The sequence below is a fragment of the Brassica napus genome, chromosome C4 (assembly GCF_020379485.1).
Source record: "Brassica napus cultivar Da-Ae chromosome C4, Da-Ae, whole genome shotgun sequence".
In the NCBI taxonomy this organism is placed as follows: Eukaryota; Viridiplantae; Streptophyta; class Magnoliopsida; order Brassicales; family Brassicaceae; genus Brassica; species Brassica napus.
Genome location: NC_063447.1, coordinates 1,698,312 through 1,717,937, shown reverse-complemented (window position 1 = coordinate 1,717,937; position 19,626 = coordinate 1,698,312). Strand labels below are relative to the sequence as shown.

General features: G+C 30.9%; 3 protein-coding genes across 3 annotated transcripts; all 3 read left to right on the top strand.

Annotated features, from left to right (window-relative positions):
• The first annotated feature begins 13,787 nt into the window (after nucleotides 1–13,787).
• On the top strand, nucleotides 13,788–15,670 carry LOC106454447 (desiccation-related protein At2g46140). Its single transcript, XM_013896566.3, has 2 exons — nucleotides 13,788–14,159; nucleotides 14,748–15,670. Exons 1-2 carry the CDS (start codon nucleotides 13,909–13,911, stop codon nucleotides 14,995–14,997), a joined length of 501 nt encoding a protein of 166 aa, XP_013752020.2. The 5' UTR covers nucleotides 13,788–13,908; the 3' UTR covers nucleotides 14,998–15,670.
• Nucleotides 15,671–16,109: 439 nt separating this feature from the next.
• On the top strand, nucleotides 16,110–17,079 carry LOC106454536 (late embryogenesis abundant protein At1g64065-like). Its single transcript, XM_013896653.3, has one exon. The coding sequence runs from the start codon at nucleotides 16,207–16,209 to the stop codon at nucleotides 16,867–16,869; it is 663 nt and encodes a 220-aa protein (XP_013752107.2). The 5' UTR covers nucleotides 16,110–16,206; the 3' UTR covers nucleotides 16,870–17,079.
• A 774-nt stretch (nucleotides 17,080–17,853) lies between these two features.
• LOC106454538 (RING-H2 finger protein ATL67) lies at nucleotides 17,854–18,773 on the top strand. The gene has a single exon (XM_013896654.3). The coding sequence runs from the start codon at nucleotides 17,986–17,988 to the stop codon at nucleotides 18,610–18,612; it is 627 nt and encodes a 208-aa protein (XP_013752108.2). The 5' UTR covers nucleotides 17,854–17,985; the 3' UTR covers nucleotides 18,613–18,773.
• Nucleotides 18,774–19,626: the final 853 nt, after the last annotated feature.

Below are 19,626 nucleotides of genomic sequence, written 5' to 3'. Positions count from 1 at the left end.
TGTATTAATTTATATTAAACTCTCTTTCATGGTTCATGGTGATCATTTTAATTTTTTGTCAATTAATTTAGTAAAACTTCATAATACTCCCTAAATTGGTGGACTAACCACTATAAAATCGCTATTCTCTAGAAAAACGGAGACAAAAAAAGTTCCAAACCTCTTTGACCTTAATCATATGTTAGTGAAGGATGCAACTATGCATTAAAACAGTATTTTCCTATTTTTGAATTTTTCTCAAAATCTATGTGTTAAACCCTACGAAAATATTGAACTTTTCGGTAAATGCTCTATATACTGAAGCCTATGATCTTTAGTGTTGTTTTAAAATTTCTAAACACATTCTACATTTTAATTCATGTATATTAAACTCCCTTTCATGATTCAGGGGCATCTTTTTAATTTTTTGTCAATTAATTTAGTAAAACTTCATAATACTCTCTAAATTGGTGGATTAACCACTATAAAATCGTTATTCTCTAGAAAAACAGAGACAACAAAGGTTTCAAACCTCTTTGACCTTCATCATATGTTAGTGAAGGATTAAACTATGCATTAAAACAGTATTTTCATATTTTTGAATTACTAAAATATTGAGTTTTTGGGTAAATGTTCTATATACTGAAGCCTATGATCTTTAGTGTTGTTTTAAATTTCTAAACACATTCTACATTTGTATTAATTTATATTAAACTCTCTTTCATGGTTCATGGGATCATTTTAATTTTTTGTCAATTAATTTAGTAAAACTTCATAATACTCCCTAAATTGGTGGACTAACCACTATAAAATCGCTATTCTCTAGAAAAACGGAGACAAAAAAAGTTCCAAACCTCTTTGACCTTCATCATATGTTAGTGAAGGATGCAACTATGCATAAAAATAGTATTTTCATATTTTTGAATTTTTCTCAAAATCTATGTGTCCCCTATGAAAATATTGAACTTTTCGGTAAATGCTCTATCTACTGAAGCCTATGATCTTTAGTGTTATTTTAAAATTTCTAAACACATTCTACATATTCACTCATGTATATTAAATTCTCTTTCATGGTTCAGGGTTATCGTTTTAATTTTTTGTCAATTAATTTAGTAAAACTTCATAATACTCTCTAAATTGGTGGATTAACCAATATAAAATTGTTATTCTCTAGAAAAATGGAGACAACGAAGGTTCCAAACCTCTTTAACCTTCATCATATGTTAGTGACGGATGAAACTATGATTAAAACAGTATTTTCATATTTTTGAATTTTTCTCAAAATTTATGTGTTAACCTTTACTAAAATATTGAGTTTTTGGGTAAATGTTCTATATGCTGAAGCCTATGATCTTTAGTGTTATTTTAAAATTTCTAAACACATTCTACATTTGTATTAATTTATATTAAACTCCCTTTCATGGTTCATGGGGATCATTTTAATTTTTTGCCAATTAATTTAGTAAAACTTCATAATACTCCCTAAATTGGTGGACTAACCACTATAAAATCACTATTCTCTAGAAAAACGGAGACAAAAAAAGTTCCAAACCTCTTTGACCTTAATCATATTTTAGTGAAGGATGCAACTATGCATTAAAACAGTATTTTCCAATTTTTGAATTTTTCTCAAAATCTATGTGTTAACCCCTACGAAAATATTGAACTTTTCGGTAAATGCTCTATATACTGAAGCCTATGATCTTTAGTGTTGTTTTAAAATTTCTAAACACATTCTACATTTCAATTCATGTATATTAAAATCCCCTTCATGGTTCAGAGGCATCGTTTTAATTTTTTGTCAATTAATTTAGTAAAACTTCTTAATACTCTCTAAATTGGTGGATTAATCACTATAAAATCGTTATTCTCTAGAAAAACGGAGACAACAAAGGTTCCAAACCTCTTTGACCTTCATCATATGTTAGTGAAGGATGAAACTATGATTAAAACAGTATTTTCATATTTTTTGAATTTTCCTCAGAATCTATGTGTTAACCTTTACTAAAATATTGAGTTTTTTGGTAAATGTTCTATATATTGAAGCCTATGATCTTTAGTGTTGTTTTAAAATTTCTAAACACATTCAACATTTGTATTAATTTATATTAAACTCTCGTTCATGGTTCATGGGGATCATTTTAATGTTTTGTTAATTAATTTAGTATACCTTCATAATACTCCCTAAATTGGTGGACTAACCACTATAAAATCCCTATTCTCTAAACAAACGGAGACAAAAAAATTTTCAAACCTCTTTGACCTTAATCATATGTTAGTGAGGGATGCAACTATGCATTAAAACAGTATTTTCCTATTTTTGAATTTTTCTCAAAATCTATGTGTTAACCCCTACGAAAATATTGAACTTTTCGGTAAATGCTCTATATACTGAAGCCTATGATCTTTAGTGTTGTTTTAAAATTTCTAAACACATTCTACATTTTTATTCATGTATATTAAAATCCCTTTCATGATTCAGGGGCATCGTTTAAATTTTTTGTCAATTAATTTAGTAAAACTTCATAATACTCTCTAAATTGGTGGATTAACCACTATAAAATCGTTATTCTCTAGAAAAACAGAGACAAAAAAGTTTCCAAACCTCTTTGATCTTCATCATATGTTAGTGAAGGACGAAACTATGCATTCAAACAGTATTTTCATATTTTTTGATTTTTTCTCAAAATCTATGTGTTATCTTTACGAAAATATTGAGTTTTTTTGATAAAAAGTTTTGAACTAACATTGATAAATTTTTTAAAATTATAAATTACTAAAATTATTAATCTCACAATGAAAATTTTGTTATCAGTAATTTAAAGTTTTTGCTATTAAAGATACACATGATAAGAAAAACATATGAGTAGAAAGCATCATTTAATAGACATTAATATTTAAAATACACTATGTATGTTAATATCATTTAAATTTAATTACATATCCTATCAAATTTTTAAAAAAATTGTTTCGATTAATAAAATTGATTTATACGTTCGCATCAAGTTAATTATATATGTAATAGTTACTGACTTTTAATTATTCAATATATATTTATTATTTCATAATATATAAGAACATATAATACATAAAATAATTTATATATATATAATGTTTATCCCGCGCAAGGCGCGGATCTTAATCTAGTTAGTTTAGTAAAACTTTATAATACTCCCTAAATTAGTGGACTAACCACTATAAAATCGATATTTTCTACAGAAACGGAGACAACAAAAGTTCTAAACATCTTTGACCTTCATCATATGTTAGTGAATGATGCAAGTATGCATTATCCCCTATATATTATTTGTAAAACATTACAACTTCTTTTTGTAGCCACGTGTCATCACTAGAATGATTCTTAGAATTATTAGAGAAATATGTTGGTCCATCTAATTATATTATAAGCTTTTTATTAAACTAACCATAAATTCATTATTAATATCATTTATTATTTCCTTAAATAAAGATTACGGAATTGCCTAATGTGGCTAAAGTATATATGACAATTAATGATTTTGAATAATAAAGATCTGATAAAAAATAATGTATCTTCTATCAAATTAGTTTAATTTTAAACTATTAAAATAATTTAAAAAAATAACAATAACCATATTATAAAATTTAGATTTTTCTGTATATATTATATTTTGAATTTTAAAAAACGACTATAAATTACTAAAACTGTTAAAAGTCTCACATTCAAATTTTGCAATCCATGGTTTAAAATTTTTGTTATGACAAAATACAAATGATTACAAAATCATATAAATAAAAGTCTAATTTAATTAATCATTAAGATTTAAAATATATATGTATATATATCATTCTAAATTAAACTATAAACCATATTGAATAAATAAATATTTTAATTTCAAAATTTACGTTGAATAATTTTTTTTTATAAAAGTTTTGAACTAACATTGATAAATTTTTTAAAATTATAAATTACTAAAATTATTAATCCCACAATGAAAATTTTGTTATTAGTAATTTAAAGTTTTTGCTATTAAAGATATACATGATAAGAAAAACATATGAGTAGAAAGCATCATTTAATAGATATTAATATTAAAAATATACTATGTATGTTAATATCATTTAAATTTAATTACATATCCTATCAAATTTTTAAAAAAATTGTTTGGATTAATAAAATTGATTTATACGTTTGCATCAATTTAATTATATATGTAATATTTACTGACTTTTAATTATTCAATATATATTTATTATTTAATAATATGTAAGAATATATAATACATAAAATAATTTATATATATAATGTTTATCTCGCGCAAGGCGCGGATCTTAATCTAGTTAGTTTAGTAAAACTTTATAATACTCACTAAATTAGTGGACTAACCACTATAAAATCGATATTTTCTACAGAAACGGAGACAACAAAAGTTCTAAACATCTTTGACCTTCATCATATGTTAGTGAATGATGCAAGTATGCATTAAAATATTATTCTCATATTTTTAAAATTTTCTCAAAATCTATGTGTTAACCTACCCCTACGAAAATATTGAATTTTTCGGTAAATGCTCAATATACTGAAGCCTATGATCTTTAATGTTGATTTAAAATTTCTAACCACATTTAACATTTGTATTAATGTATATTAAACTCACTTTCATGGTACAGGAGCATCTTTCAATTTTTTTTAATTAATTTAGTAAAACTTCATAATACTCCCTAAATTGGTAGACTAACCACTATAAAATCTTTATTCTCTAGAAAAACGGAAACAACAAAAGTTCCAAAACTCTTTGACCTTCATCATATCACATGTTAGTGAAAGATGCAACTATGCATTAACACAGTATTTTCATATTTTTTGAATTTTTCTCAAAATCTATGTGTTAACTCCCTACGAATATATTGAGTTTTTCGGTAAATGTTCCATATACTGAAGTCTATGATCTTTTATGTTGTTATAAAATTTCTAAACACATTCCACATTTGAATTAATGTATATTAAACTCTCTTTCATGGTACATGAGCATCGTCTTAACTTTTTGTCAATTAATTTAGTAAAACTTCATAATACTCACTAAATTGGTGACTAACCACTATAAAATCGATATTTTTTAGAGAAACTGAGACAACAAAAGTTCCAAACATCTTTCACCTTCATCATATGTTAGTGAAGTATGCAACTATGAATTAAAACAGTATTTTTCATTTTTTAGATTTTTTCTCAAAATCTATGTGTTTACGAAAAATATTGAGTTTTTCGGTAAATGTTCTATATACCGAAGTCTATGATCTTTTGTATTGTTATAAAATTTCTAAACACATTTTACATTTGTATTAATGTATATTAAACTCTCTTTCATGGTACATGGGCATCGTTTTAACTATTTGTCAATTAATTTAGTAAAACTTCTTAATACTCCCTAAATTGGTGGACTAACCACTATAAAAAAATTATTTTCTTAAGAAACGGAGACAACAAAAGTTTCAAACATTTTTGACCTTCATCATATGTTAGTGAAAGATGCAACTATGCATTCAAAACGATATTTTCATATTTTTTGAATTTTTCTCAAAATAAATGTGTTAACCCCTACGAAAATATTGATTTTTTTGTAAATGCTCTATATACTGAAGCCTATGATCTTTAGTGTTGTTTTAAAATTTCTAAACACATTCCACATTTGTATTAATTTATATTAAACTCTCTTTCATGGTACATAGGCATTTTTTTAATTTTTTGTTAATTTATTTAGTAAAACTTCATAATACTCCCTAAATTGGTGAACTACCACTACAAAATCGATATTTTCTAGAGAAACGGAGACAACAAAAGTTCTAAACATATTTTACCTTCATAATATGTTAGCGAAGGATGCAACTATGCATTAAAACAGTATTTTCATATTTTTAAATTTTTCTTAAAATCTATGTGTAACCGCCCTACAAAAATATTGAATTTTGCGGTAAATGCTTTATATACTGAAGCCTATTATCTTTAGTTTTTTTTTTAATTTCTAAACACATTCTACATTTGTATTAATGTATATTAAACTCTCTTTCATAATAAGTGGGCATCTTTTTAATTTTTTGTCAATTAATTTAGTAAAACTTCATAATATTCTCTAAATTGGTGGAATAACCACTATAAAATCGGTATTTTCTAGAGACACAGAGACAACAAAAGTTCCAAACATCTTTCACCTTCATCATATGTTAGCGAAGGATGCAACTATGCATTAAAACAGTATTTTCATTTTTTTGAATTTTTTTCAAAATCTATGTGTTAAGCCCAACGAAAATATTGAATTTTTCGGTAAATGCTCTATATACTGAAGTCTATGATCTTTAGTGTTGTTTTAAAATTTCTACACACATTCTACATTTATATTAATGTATATTAAACTCTCTTTCATGGTACTTGGGCTTCTTTTTAATTTTTTGTCAATTAATTTAGTGAAACTTCATAATCTATACTATTAAAGCAAAATCCCTACTAGGATTCTGCCATTGGTTTTTCATCATATGTACAAGGAACTGTCATTACCTTTTCTTGCAATTTCTTTTTTGAAAAACACCAACATTAATTACAACCCATCGTTAGTCATATATTTTGCAACCAATAAAATTACAGCAATATGTAATATACTTCCATTTTTGTTACTTGGTTTTCCAAACCAATTACATTTAAGAATTCTAAACAGTTACATTAAAGATATAACTAAATTACAAAATATTATTAGGACCCACAGCCCAATTATTCACGTTCTTAATCATTAATTATCATTTTTTAAAACTTTGATCCAACTTAATCATTTACTATCTAAAAATATTATTCAGAATTAATCCACTTCCCCCAATTCATCAATTTTTTAGTATCATCCCAGATTGAAACTGAGATGTAGCTTATCCCAATTGTTTTGGGTTTAGGTAATTAAAATCGTGTATAGTTTAAGACCCGCTATAGGAGATCCAATATCAATTCAAATGTTAATATAAAAGCAGCCCAGTTTTAACATAAATTGTCATTTTATATTAAATGTGTTTAAATAAAAACATAAAATAATAATATAAAATAGTTTAGTAATAGTTTTAGAAAAAACAAAGTTCCAGGTATTATAATAAATACTGTTTATTTGTATTGGCCAAAAATATGCAATAACAAAATAGTGAATACATAGATAATATTTCTACTCAACAATATATATTTACTTTTAAAACTAACTATCGGATAGCAAAAAAAATTAAGCTCATTTTTAAAAATGCATGTAAATGAGAATAAAAATTAATATGAGACGTCAAAAATTCAAAAACGCTTAGTTACATAGTTCAAACCTCAAATGTTTAAGGATCAATTTTATTATATTGGACATTTGATAAAAAAAAAATTTATTCAAAAGTTATCGCGCACTTTGTCTTTTTTTTTTTTATGGTAGCAATTTGTGGAAGTTGTTGAATTTTGTTTCTTTACAATTACAATTTGGGGGGAGGGGGGAGGACGGGAGGGGGGGTGTTTAAAATATGATTTGAACAAATATATCAACTCTCTACACTTACAAGTTAATAAAAAAAAAATTGAATTAACAAAACGGGTTAAAAATTAGTTAGGTTTCTCCAATATCAAATTTAAAAGTAAAAACCTATACATATTAGTGTAAATAAATTAATAATTTTTTTTGTTAATTGAAAATTTAATTCCGTGCTTCTAAAGCGCGGGTCAAAATCTAGTAACCACTATAAAATCGCTATTCTCTAGAAAAATGGAGACAACAAAAGTTACAAAACTTTTTGCAATTCACCATATGTTATTGAAGGATACAACTATGCATTAAAACAATATTTTCGTATTTTTTGAATTTTTATCAAAATCTATGTGTTAACCCCTACGGAAATATTGATTTTTTTCGGTAAATGCTCTATATAATGAAGTCTATGATCTTAGTGTTGTTTTAAATTTTCTAAACATGTTCTACATCTGTACTAATGTATATTAAACTCTCTTTCATGGTACACAGGGGCATCATTTTATTTTTTTCTCAATTAGTTTAGTAAACCTTTATAATACTCCCTAAATTAGTGGACTAACCACTATAAAATCGATATTTTCTACAGAAACGGAGACAACAAAAGTTACAAACATCTTTGACCTTCATCATATGTTAGTGAAGGATGCAACTATACATTAAAACAATATTTTCATATTTTTTATTTTTTCTCAAAATCTATGTATTAACTAACCCTTACGAAAATATTGAGCTTTTCGGTAAATGTTCTATATATTGAAGCATATTATGATCTTTAGTGTTGTTTTAAAATTTCTAAAACCATTCTACTTTTGTATTAATGTATATTAAACTTTCTTTCATGGTACATGAGCATCGTTTTTATTTTTTGTCAATTAATTTAGTACATCTTCATAATTCTTCCTAAATTGGTGGACTAACCAGTATAAAATCGATATTTACTAGAGAAACGGAGACAACAAAAGTTCCAAAAATCTACATTTGAATTAATGTATATTAAACTCTCTTTCATGGTACATTGGCATCGTTTTAACTTTTTGTCAATTAATTTAGTAAAACTTCATAATACTCACTAAATTGGTGGACTAACCACTATAAAATCGATATTTTTTAGAGAAACGGAGACAATAAAAGTTCCAAACATCTTTCACCTTCATCATATGTTAGTGAAGTATGCAACTATGAATTAAAACAGTATTTTTCATTTTTTAGACTTTTTCTCAAAATCTATGTGTTAACCCCTACAAAAATATTGAGTTTTTCGGTAAATGTTCTACATACCGAAGTCTATGATCTTTTGTATTGTTATAAAATTTCTAAACACATTTTACGTTTGTATTAATGTATATTAAACTCTCTTTCATGATACATGGGCATCGTTTTAGCTATTTGTCAATTAATTTAGTAAAACTTCTTAATACTCCCTAAATTGGTGGACTAACCACTATAAAAAATTTATTTTCTAAAGAAACGGAGACAACAAAAGTTCCAAAAAATTTTGACCTTCATCATATGTTAGTGAAAGATACAACTATGCATTAAAAAGGTATTTTCATATTTTTTGAATTTTTCTCAAAATAAATGTGTTAAACCCTACGAAAATATTGAATTTTTTGGTAAATGCTCTATATACTGAAGGCTATGATCTTTAGTGTTGTTTTAAAATTTCTAAACACATTCTACATTTGTATTAATGTATATTAAACTCTCTTTCATGGTACATAGGCATTTTTTTAATTTTTTGTTAATTTATTTAGTAAAACTTCATAATACTCCTTAAATTGGTGAACTACCACTACAAAATCGATATTTTCTAGAGAAACAGAGACAACAAAAGTTCTAAACATATTTTACCTTCATCATATATTAGCGAAGGATGCAACTATGCATTAAAACAGTATTTTCATATTTTTAAATTTTTCTTAAAATCTATGTGTAACCCCCCTACAAAAATATTGAATTTTTCGGTAAATTCTTTATATACTGAAGCCTATGATCTTTAGTGTTTTTTTTGTAATTTCTAAACACATTCTACATTTGTATTAATGTATATTAAACTCTCTTTCATGGTAAATGGGCATCTTTTTAATTTTTTGTCAATTAATTTAGTAAAACTTCATAATATTCTCTAAATTGGTGGACTGACCACTATAAATCAGTATTTTCTAGAGACACAGAGACAACAAAAGTTCCAAACATCTTTCACCTTTATGATATGTTAGAGAAGGATACAACTATGCATTAAAACAGTATTTTCATTTTTGTGAATTTTTCTCAAAATGACGAAAATATTGAATTTTTCGGTAAATGCTCTATATACTGAAGTCTATGATCTTTAGTGTTGTTTTAAAATTTCTACACACATTCCACATTTATATTAATGTATATTAAACAATCTTTCATGGTACTTGGGCTTCTTTTTAATTTTTTGTCGATTAATTTAGTAAAACTTCATAATACTCCTTAAATTGGTGGACTAACCACTATAAAATCGCTATTCTCTAGAAAAATGGAGACAACAAAAGTTCCAAAACTTTTTACAATTCACCATATGTTATTGAAGGATGCAACTATGCATTAAAACAGTATTTTCGTATTTTTTGAATTTTTCTTCAAATCTATGTGTTAACCCCCTACGGAAATATTGATTTTTTCGGTAAATGCTCTATATAATGAAGCCTATGATCTTTAGTGTTGTTTTAAATTTTCTAAACATGTTCTACATTTGTACTAATGTATATTAAACTCTCTTTCATGGTACAGGGGCATCATTTTATTTTTTGTCAATTAGTTTAATAAACCTTTATAATACTCCCTAAATTAGTGGACTAACCACTATAAAATCGATATTTTCTACAGAAACGGAGACAACAAAAGTTCCAAACATCTTTGACCTTCATCATATGTTAGTGAAGGATGCAACTATACATTAAAACAATATTTTCATATTTTTTATTTTTTCTCAAAATCTATGTGTTAACTAACCCTTACGAAAATATTGAGTTTTTCGGTAAATGTTCTATATATTGAAGCGTATTATGATCTTTAGTGTTGTTTTAAAATTTCTAAAACCATTCTACTTTTGTATTAATGTATATTAAACTTTCTTTCATGGTACATGAGCATCGTTTTCATTTTTTGTCAATTAATTTAGTACATCTTCATAATTCTTCCTAAATTGGTGGACTAACCAGTATAAAATCGATATTTACTTGAGAAACGGAGACAACAAAAGTTCCAAAAATCTTTGACCTTCATCATATGTTTGTGAAGGATGCAACTATGCATAAAACAGTATATTCATATTTTTGAATATTTCTCAAAATCTATGTGTTAACTAACCCTTACCAAAATATTGAATTTTTCGGTAAATGCTCAATATACTGAAGCCTATTATCTTTAGTGTTGATTTAACATTTCTAACCAGATTTAACATTTGTATTAATGTATGTTAAACTCACTTTCATGGTACATGAGAATCTTTCAAAATTTTATTTATTAATTTAGTAAAACTTCATAATACTCTCCAAATGAATGGACTAACGACTATAAAATCGCCACTCTCTAGAAAAACGGAGACAACAAATGTTCCAAACCTCTTTGACCTTCATCATATGTTAGTGAAGGATGCAACTATGCATTAAAATAATATTTTCATATTGTTGAAATCTAGGTGTTAACCCCTACGAAAATATTGAATTTTTCGGTAAATGCTCTATATACTGAAGCCTATAATCTTTAGTGTTGTTTTAAAATTTCTAAACACATTCTACATTTCTTTTAATGTATATTAAACTCTCTTTCATAGTACATGGGGATCGTTTTAATTTTTTATCAATTAATTTAGTAAAACTTCATAATACTACCTAAATTGGTGGACAAACCACTACAAAATCACTATTTTCTAAAAAAACGAAGGCAACAAAAGTTCAAAACCTCTTTAATCTTCATCATATGTCAGTGAAAGATGCAACTATGCATTAAAACAGTATTTTCATATTTTTAATTTTTTTTCTCAAAATCTATGTGTAAGTATGTGTTTAATAAATCAAGTAAATTTTTTTTTGAATGGAAAAAGATGTTTTCACCTCTTTGTCGAGAACTTTTGCATTTGTTAAATAACCCCTTCTAAGGCAGATCGAACCCGAACAGCGGAAGACTACTAGTACTCCTTTTATCCTGGGCCAACTCGACGTTGGTATGAATCAAATAAATTACACATCCAACTATGTGATGATCGATTTACTCTTTTAAAATTGTTGCAACTATAGGTCGTTATATAGAGCTCTTGACAAGAAACTGTATCTTCTCATCTTCGGCAAGCCATTTGGAGCTACCAGCGACAAAACTGTCTGGCATTTCTTTGAAAAAAATGTATGATTCGTAGCCAAATCTTCGATAGGTGTGACGGTTGTCACTTCTATTTCAATCTATAACATCATCATCATTTCCGTTCTTCTAGTGCTTATTGTCCCTTTAGTAATTTGCAGTGCGTGGAATCTGCTTTGAAGTTCTTAGGAGACCTAACTCACACATACTTTGTTGGAAGTGCTCCAATGGCTCACATTGTTATACAAGCTACAGAAGAAATGTTAGTGCATATGAGGCGATGAAAAACAAGTGCAGAAAGTAAAAAGGCACAAAATTTGTTAATGGGGTTCGTTTCCTACATCCCTGGGACCTCGTCCAGATTTCATTGACTTAGAAAAATGAGCAATCTACAATTGCTATATGATACAACACATACACTAGTATTTACCACTCTTTTCTAAGTAGCAATCTACAAAGATTAGGAATCAAGCACGCATGCATAGATCACCATCCGGCTCACCGGAGCACATTGTCTTCTACAGCTGCAATCTTCACAGATCTCTTCAATGAAACCGCCTTTGCTAAACTCCCCCTGAATCTAGGCTTCAATCTTCCACTTCTCGGAAGTACTTCACCAAGTACGTCAGCACCCAACGCACACCAGTGACACAAAACGCTTGATCCCCCAAGCACACACACAGATCACCACGAGCTACACACGATGGCTAACTCCACCACACAAAGCGCCAACTCCAACGCCACCAAACTAAGTCCACATCGGACTCCATCAGATAATTCTTCAGAATGTCCTTCGACACCAAGCAGTAACACACACCAAGGAAACCTCTCTCTCTCTCTCTCTCTCTTCTCTGAGGTCTGCTTTCTCATAAGGCACGTCTCTCCTTATATAGTAGACCAGATCTTGCCATCCACGTCTTCAACTTTCTCTCCAAGTCTTCCAAATACACATATGACAACTTCCATTTCCGTTTAAGCAACTTTCATTTTCTTGTAAAGGTAAACCTCCCCTCCAAGCAAAACATTTTTGCTTAATGGAAAACGTCGATATATCTTCAAACATATATCATCTTTCATTTTTCAAACTTAGCAAGTTCACGCACATCACAAAACTTGAACTCCTATTCAGCTCCATCTTCATGACACACGCCTGTAATATCTCCTGTAGTACTTCACGAACTAATACATATCACCTCAGCAGACTGCATCTTCAAGAAACACCTGATTTGCCATCTTACAAGGTAAACAACATAGCTCTAATTGAAAGAAAGAAAGAAAAATGCTCCAATTACTCACATGGCTATACAATCTTCTTTATTTTTTGTAGAGGTTCTTCTTCAGATGTACTGTAGTAGCAGCAACGAAGTACAAGATAAGTAACTGCGAGGATTTTATGTGGGTAACCAAAGATGAGCTTTTGGCGTTCTTTCCTGAGCATGCTGAATTCTTCAACAACACGATCATTAGCTGAGTTTTCCTGTTCTCTTTCCTTCTGGAATAAGATAGCAACACAAAACATGAACCGTAAGACATACAACACGTGGTGTATGAAGGTCACTGTAGTAACCAGACCAAACCCATGTCTCTTGTATACACAACGTGAAGGAATTTTTTGTTGACGTTAAAGTGGCAATTGATATCGGATTATTTGCCCAAAAATAAATGTTTGGTAACGTAGTACACTACTATCCAGCACGTAGTTTTTAAAGACAACTGCTAATTACTTTTGTTAGGAATTAGGATATTAGTTAATATTTTTTAGAGTGAGATTTTTTTTTCTTAAAAAGAAAATAAATTTCGGACATACAAATGAAGCAAGAACGCAGTACGTGTTGACCATGAACATGATCAAACCAAAACAGACGGATCTTTCCTTCGAATATGCATAATGGTGTTTGTATTCTATTCCTTTTTTAATTAATAAAAAGATTACTCTGATCATTTTTACAACAAATTATAGGAATATAAATGTCACGCTCCGGCAATTAAGGTATTTAATTATCCTTTAAAAGAAACACAAATCTTATATAATCAATAGAGGCATTAGAGACAAGAGAGAGAGATATAGATCTGATCACTTGGAAGATTATTAAAAATGGCATCATCGGAGCAAAAGTTGGTAGAAGAAAACGGGTCGGTGATCTCAAACTTGTTGGATAAAGCCAAAGGTTTCATTGCGGAGAAGCTAGCCAATATTCCGACGCCGGAAGCCACCGTGGAAGACGTTGATTTCAAAGGCGTGTCACGTCAAGGTGTTGATTATCACGCCAAGGTCTCCGTCAAGAATCCTTACTCTCAGTCGATCCCTATTTGCCAGATCTCTTACATCCTCAAGAGTGCCACAAGGTTCTCTTCTATTTTTTTCGATTATTTATGTAACGTTTGAAATACACTAACCCTTCATCGGACGAATGAAAATTGAGTTTGTTCACTTGTTAATACACAAATCAATAATATAACTATCCATACGTGCATGCTATAACATTTGTGTCACATGCATATATGTATTGTCTTTTTACTTTTAAAAGAATGTATTATGTATTGTCTAAATTTTGAGATCTGTAAAACAAGAAATAATGGTCCGTTACTAATGTATATGTGTTATAGTTCAATAATTCATGTGCAATCCCTAATGATCTCTTGCAAGACTAGCATCTCTGAGTCCTTAACGTTTATCTTTTAGACATAAACATTACACGGCACTAGTAGTAACACATGTCTGCATGGGAACGAGACGATATATTTGTCTCTGCATGTAGTCCGGTTTGCTTAGGAATATAATACATTAGATTATATAACATTGTCAGCTGCATCTGCATATACGGAGATATATATACCAGTGCGTTTTATGTAACGTTAGTACGTTACGCATGCTTCAAGTGTTATGCAGGTTCACTGACCATATGCTAATTATTAATGTTTGTGGTTGCGTAGGACTATCGCGTCTGGCACAATACCGGACCCGGGTTCGTTGGTTGGGAAGGGCACGACGGTTCTGGACGTACCTGTTAAGGTGGCTTATGGCATAGCGGTTAGTCTAATGAAGGACATTGGCTCGGACTGGGACATTGACTATCAACTTGACATTGGTCTAACCATCGACATTCCTGTTGTTGGTGACATTACCATTCCTGTCTCTACTAAGGGGGAGATCAAGCTCCCTTCCCTTCGCGACTTCTTTTAGTTTCAACTATTATTTTCTTAATTATAATCTAATGTTCAATAAAACATAGACGATCGCAGCTTTCAGTTCTGGATTTCTCTTTTGTTGGATTTGTTATTGGGTTTTGTTAAGTTCTTTTATTATGCATGTTTCCGTGGAATGTGATTTATAATTTTAATTAGCTGCATGCGTACAGGAGCCTGGTTATATTCCCTTGTATGAATTTGACTATACTCTAAAGTTTATATCTCAAAAGAATGCTTGGACACATAGCCGGTTCTTACCATAATATGATGAAACATTTGCATTGATTTCTAATTTATTTTTAAAAAATAATATAGGTAGATTTGATGGAACTTAAATTATGAAGAGAGATTATCAAAAGTCATGAAAGCTCTGCTCGGACGTTTGTGCAAAAGTCCAACTTGTAATGTGTTGGTAAATTCTCTTTGGTGCGAACCGCATCCCCACCTATACGCAGCTTCTACCTTTCTTTTCCACCAAAATGACCGTTAAATCAAAGCCAATTTAATACTACTATTCTCATTTTTCCACTTCAATAATTGATCCCAACTTTGTAAGTGGTTAGAGCATGATTAACTACGGGTTTTTAGGATGAAGTTTTTAAACTGTTTCTTAACTTTTAACTAAAAAAGTTAAAAACCGGTTATTAAATAAGGACTTTAAGAACCGATTCTTAAATAAGGACTTTAAAAACCGGTTTTTAGCCTTTTTAGTTAAAAATTTAAAAAATATTTTTTTAACTTCCGCTAAGAACTCCACTCTAACAGCATAGTTATCGCCCAAAACGTTGTTGGGTTCTTAAAATCTTTTTCTTTTTTCTGTTTTTTTTTTTAATTTTTTTTTTTTAAATGAACCAATCACGGACCAGTCGTGGGACCTGCAAACAGTGCAAATGACGCAGTGCAAACGTTCCTTATTTTGGGACATTTTGGCACGGTAATTGAGAAAAATTGGTGGGGCCCACGCGTATGAACCATCTCCCACCACCGATAATGTTGCTCTAAGAACCCAGATTAATCATGGTCTTAGGCCCATTACATCAATGTTCTTATTTTTTCTCAAGTATTAATGACACATGAAATACAGATGTACATATAAAGTCAACATTCCCCATCACTAAGCTAGTTTATATAATTCACATAACTAGAAGTAATTAATCTGACTCCCCCACCTCCCACCCCACCACACACACACACACAAACCACCATGACCGAACCAGAACATGTTCGTCCGTTAGCTCCGGCGACCGTACTTCCGTTGAGCGATTATCCAGCCACCAACAAACAAGCTCTCCATCGTCGCAGAAACCGAATAAAGTGCTTAATCTGCGTCACAGTAACATCTATAATTCTCATCACGATCGTGTTGTCTTTAGTCTTCACGGTGTTCCGAGTCAAAGACCCCATCATAAAAATGAACGGCGTAACAGTCAACGGTCTTGACTCGACCACCGGGACTCAGATCCAACTGTTGGGAACAAACATCTCGATGATCGTCGACGTGTCGGTCAAGAACCCGAACTCTGCGTCGTTTAGGTATTCGAACACAACGACCGATATATATTACAAAGGAACGGTGGTGGGTGAAGCACGTGGGCCACCGGGAAAGGCGAGAGCGCATCGGACGGTGAGGATGAACATGACGGTTGATATTATGATAGGTCGGTTTCTGATGGATCCGGGTTTGGCTCGAGAAGTAAGTGGGTCGGGTCTTTTGAACGTGTGGAGTTACACTAGGGTTAGTGGTAAGGTGAAGATACTGGGGATTGTGAAGAAACACGTAACGGTTAAAATGAACTGCACGATGGCTGTGAACATCACTCGACAGGCTATTCAAGATACTGAGTGCAAGAAAGATATCGATCTTTGAGTTTTTCGGTTTCCAAAGGTATAAGTTATGAACTTATGATATGTATTCACGTTTTTAATCGTTTTATTTCTTTGATTGGATCACCATGGTGATACATTTGTATAAAGTATATATGTTTTGAACTATTACAGTTCTAATTTTCTCAGAGTTACTATAGTTTTGAATGGAGGGAGCATGAGGTTTCTGTTATATATATGAAACATTTTATTAGATTTTTAGAAAAACTAACCGACTGTTCTAGTACGCTAGTTAGCAGTAAACCGATTGGATTAATTGTGTATATCCGTTTTAGAAACCGAATAACAAGTCCATTTTTTCGATCAGTTGGTCATGTTACTCATTAACCACATGATTTATTGACTAATCTATCTTTTAATCGATATAAACAGTCTTTAAGCTTGTGACAAAAAAAAAAACAGTCTTTAAGCAATCACATGCACACACATGTTTGCTAGTTCACGATGTACTTGTATCCAACTGTTGTTAGCTAAGCTTCTATTTTGTCTGTAGTAAAACGATTCGTTTTATATCAACGATCGTTACATTTTCTAATGTTTGTTAAAATACTTATGTGATAAGTTTATACTATATGCTCATTAATCGTTTTTCCACCAAAGAGGCAAACGTCGAGTTTAATACGGACGCCAAAGAGGCAAGAACGTTTGACAATTTTGCATTGAGAAGCCTAGAATCACACAAATCGAACCAAAACAAATTTCAACGACACAAGACAGCGATTGAGTATGATATACATTTTCTAATTGGACGCATGTCACCCATCAAATACGGAACTGACAAATATGGTTAAACAGTCAATGATACAAGGCTCGAACACATAAAAATATATAATGAATAAAATTTAAAATAATACAGCAAAAGTTAAAAATAATATTCCTTGGTTGGCCACTTAATTAATAACACCAACATTATTAATAAATGCAAAATTTGCAGTTTCCAAACAATATTAAATGCATCTGCAATTTCCACCCACCTCTTCTCTCTTCCCTAACTAATTAATTAAAATAATATTCCAAAATTTTTAAATTAATTTTTTTCATCACTCTCTCCTTTCTTCTCTTTCTCACATATGGACCCATTTTTCTTCTTGACCATCAAATGTCAACCGCCGCCTCCTCCTCCCCCGTCTTCCTCTTCCACCCTCCTCTTCCACCGTCGCCTCCACACGACTCCAACCACTCTTACCTCACAACTCTAGGCTTTGGATACTCCATAGCCATAGCTCTCGGTTTCCTTGTCCTCCTCTCCACCGTCCTTTTATCCTCCTACATCTGTTGCCGCGACTCTCGCCGCCGCACAACCGCCGTTGAATCCACCAGCGCAAGCGTTATACTCCCTCGCGTAATCTTCGTCGCGGAAGAAGATCTTGAAGCGGGTGACGTCAACGTGGGACTTGACCAAGCCGTCATAAACTCTTACCCTAAGTTCCACTTCTCAAAAGAAACCTCCGCCGCGTCTTCCGATGGTTATGGCAGCGGTGGAGATACGACTTGTTCGATCTGTTTGTGTGAGTATAGAGAAGCAGAGATGTTGAGGATGATGCCGGAGTGTAAACACTACTTCCATTTATGTTGTCTTGATGCGTGGCTTAAACTAAACGGATCTTGTCCTGTTTGTCGGAACTCGCCGCTTCCGACTCCGACTTCTACACCTCAGTCAACACCTTTGTCGGAAGTTGTGCCGCTCTCACAATATGCCGCTGACCGGAGGAGAGCAAGAAGATGAGATATTTTTACTTAGATCTATATTCGCCTAATTACTAGGGTGTATTATTATTATTATTGGCTCCGTTTCATTACAACTTCACTGATTTGTAATTAAAAATTCCGTCAAAAGAGGAGTTTGCCATTAATATCATCGAAATGAAATTCATTTTGAAGTCTGAATGATTTGCTTTCACGTGTTTTACCCGTTGTTGACGTAGCGATTTAAAATCTAACACACGGTCGTAAAATGTGACATGAGTTTGAACAGTGTAACGTTAGTTAAATATTAGTACTAGACTACTAGTAGATATTTTTTTGGTTGTCGGAAAAGATGTTTCTAAAGCTAAGAACAAAAAGTGTTAAGGTTAGTAGTAGCATGGGAACAAAAGTATGGTTTATTCATGTAGACCAACTTAGTTTTATAAATGAAATAAATATTTTTAAGATATATTTCCCTAGACTTATTTAAATTTTCTTTATAAACTGTATGATAGGTAACATAGTTACGACTGGTGCGTTACAAACGCAGATTGCAACATGCTTAAATTCCGAGTACGTGTTGACTTCAAGTGAATCTGATATCTCTTACGTGCCTCGGACGTCCTTGTTCCATGGACTATGGTGACCGATAGCCGGAGATGTTTTTCTTCACAAGGCGCACGTTAGTCATCGAATGTGAGGGTTTGAGTAGTGTGAACATGTGTATTTGAAAATATTTGTTTTGTCGTAAAGAATGTGAATGCGTTAATTGTTGTTAATTGACTTAGACTAGTCCACGAATTCGCTTCTATACCTCCCCGCACTATCTGGTTGAAGCTTAGTGGTAAAATGCCTTTGTTAATTAGTAATTAACCACGCTTTGATATTGATTACATGGGTCCACGTATACACTTTACATTTCCCATAACATTCGACCTACATATTACAACGAGCGTGAATATTCGACCTACATATCACACTAAACCCTCCCTCATATCAGGTTTTCCCCAAGCAAAACGGCGTCGTTCGGAACCTGATTATACATATAAAACGA